Source organism: Zingiber officinale, chromosome 1A (genome assembly GCF_018446385.1).
Source record: "Zingiber officinale cultivar Zhangliang chromosome 1A, Zo_v1.1, whole genome shotgun sequence".
Lineage (NCBI taxonomy): Eukaryota > Viridiplantae > Streptophyta > Magnoliopsida > Zingiberales > Zingiberaceae > Zingiber > Zingiber officinale.
The window spans coordinates 14,498,388-14,501,361 of record NC_055987.1 but is presented as its reverse complement, the minus strand read 5'-3'; the positions used below and the strand labels follow the sequence as shown (position 1 = coordinate 14,501,361).

Below are 2,974 nucleotides of genomic sequence, written 5' to 3'. Positions count from 1 at the left end.
CATTATCGATGAAGAATGATGACCTCACAAATAATATAAGTAAGAATCATACTCTATCAATATTGGTCTATGTTTTACGGATGTGTGGATCCACGCTCCGTAACAAAAACATCTACTTTTGCTCACGAGAACCAAAATTGGTCTACGTTTTACGGATGTCAGGATCCGCGCTCCGTAACAAAAACATCTACTTTTGCTCACGTGAACCAAACAGATGAGTACAAAGGAAAAGAGATGCGTTTTGGATGTGACACGTAGTGCTACTTGCCAACGACGAGCCCATAAAAAAATGACCATCGTTATGGTCCATGGACCCGCCGTGCCACTTGCCGGCGTGGAGACAAAAGAAAATAACCATGGTTATGGATCCATGAACACGTCGTGCTACTTGCATGCCCACGAAGAAACCAAAGAAAATGGTCATCACACGCAAGCCTTAGATTTGCACTGGTGCCCACTCACTTCATTCAACACCACAGAGTTGAGGGAGGCATCTTGGCTGTCAAGAAAACTGATTCAGAAAACAAGCAGCCATCTTGGCTGCCAAGAAAACTAATTCAGTAAACAAATATTTTTATTTTATTTTATTTTATTAATATTATTACATATAAATTATTGTTATATTTAAATATTTTTATTATTTTATTTAAAAATTGTTCAGATTTAATTAAAATAATTTTAACTTAAAAAATCAATTTAATGCAATATATAAAGCTCGAATTGGTTATATCCCTTGAGTTTCTATCCAAGGCAAACAAGACATGAGGTCCTCAACCAAAGCTCATCTCGTGTGCATGGCAATCCCCGCTCAGGGCCACATCAACTCCATGCTCAACTTCGCCAAAGTCCTCCACTCCAAGGGCTTCTTCATCACCTTTGTCAACACCGAGTTCGTCCACCGTCGCTTTCTCAAGAATCCTGAATCACTCGCCTCCCTCGACGGCCTCCCTGACTTCCGCTTCGCCAGCATCCCTGACGGGATCTCACCCTCCAACGACAGCGACGAACACAAACAAGACATTCCTAATCTCGGTCTAGCAATCAAAAACAACTGCCCTGCTCCTTTTCTCAAGCTTTTATCTGCAATGAACGATCCGAACTCTGGTGTGCCGCCCGTTAATTGCGTGATCTCAGACTCCTTCGCCAGCTTTACCCTTGATGCCACCACCAAATTGGGGATCCCTAATGTATTTTACTGCGCATGTAGCGTGTGTGGCTTCATGGTCTTCTACTACTGCAAGGAGTTGATGCAGAGGGGAATCATCCCATTGAAAAGTAAGTAAAACTGAAGTTGAAATATAGCTATAGACGGTCAGCTAATGCGTCATGGTCAAACTAATAATAGTAATAATTTGTTAATATTAGGTGAAGATGATCTTACAAATGGGTACCTGGATACCGTCATTGATTCGATACCAGGAATGATAGAGGTCCGCTTGAGAGACTTGTCGAGTTTCATACGAACCACCAACCGAGATGACATATTGCTCAACAATATCATTGATGAGATTCATGCGTCTCACCAAGCCACAGCAATCATCTTCAACTCGTTCTCTGAATTAGAATCACCACTGCTTAACGCATGCTCATCGATGCTACCTCCCGTGTTCGACATCGGCCCCATGTGCCTGCTTTCTCAGTGCATTCCCAATGATTCGTCAATCAAATCGTTGGATAGATTAAACCTGTGGAAAGAGGACTTGGGTTGCGTGGAATGGTTAGACGAAAAGGAACCGGGTTCTGTGTTGTATGTCAACTTTGGTAGCATGGCAAACTTGACGAGTGGACAACTCTTGGAGTTCGCATGGGGTCTGGCCAACAGTGGATGCGCGTTCCTTTGGGTTATTAGACCTGACCTGGTTGTGGGAGACACGGCGTTGTTGCCACAAGAGTTCTCGGAGATGGCCAAAGGAAGGAGCTTCATTACAAGCTGGTGCCCGCAACAGAGAGTGTTGTCTCATGCTGCAGTTGGAGGTTTCTTGACGCACTGTGGATGGAATTCTACAACGGAAAGCATATGCGCGGGGGTTCCTATGCTCTGTTGGCCATTCTTTGCAGAACAGCAAATAAATTGTAGGTACATATGCTCTGTTTGGGGCATTGGGATGGAGATTAATGAAGATGTTAAGAGGGAAGAGGTGGCGAGATTAATCGTGGAGCTGATGAGAGGGCAGAAGGGAAAGGAGATGAAGAAGAAGGCAATGGAGTGGAAAGAGAAAGCATTTGAGGCAGCCAAACCTGGTGGAGGATCTTGGATAAATTTGGAGAGGATTATCAAGGAGATAATTACAAAAGAGTGAAATAATTTCAAGAGTGAAAGAAAAGATTGGAAGAAGAACCAGATTGAATATATATATATATATATATATATATATATATATATGAACGATTATGTTAATGGAATATTTTCATATAGTTTATCAGTGTAATCCGAATTTCTACACTAAATAAATATTGGAGTCACTGAATCTTGAGCATACCTTCCTCCGTATTTTGTCACTTGTACTAATTGATTAATAATTATTCATGATTTAACTTCTTTTTCATGTTAGTCTAAGGACGATTGACAAAAATACTTATCATATTTTATTATTATATTATCTTATTACTAACTGAATTTATCATTTTACCATCATATTATCATATGTTTATTTTCTTCTTGCATCAATTGTCACATGTTTTTGCCCCCACGGCAACATATCAATCGATCTTGAATATAAAGGGACTATTCAAAAATTTAAAACCACAAAAACATCGCAGTCCTAATACAAAGAGCATAGGGAGAGATCCATCATCCCACGGCAACTGGCAAGCTCCACGCTGTGTGCTTTCCATTGCCAGCCCAAGGCCACATCAACGCCATGCTCCACTTCGACGCCCTCCACTTCATGGCCTTCCACATCACCTTCGTCAATACCAAATTCAACCACCGTCCCATCCTCGTTAAAACCGTCGGCTCAATCTCTATTGAGAC

General features: G+C 41.5%; 1 protein-coding gene across 1 annotated transcript; it reads left to right on the top strand.

The window, feature by feature from the left end:
- The first annotated feature begins 724 nt into the window (after positions 1-724).
- On the top strand, positions 725-2,544 carry LOC122019654 (7-deoxyloganetin glucosyltransferase-like). Its single transcript, XM_042577112.1, has 2 exons — positions 725-1,275; positions 1,366-2,544. The coding sequence occupies exons 1-2, from the start codon at positions 762-764 to the stop codon at positions 2,298-2,300; spliced, it is 1,449 nt and encodes a 482-aa protein (XP_042433046.1). The 5' UTR covers positions 725-761; the 3' UTR covers positions 2,301-2,544.
- The last annotated feature ends 430 nt before the right edge of the window (positions 2,545-2,974 follow it).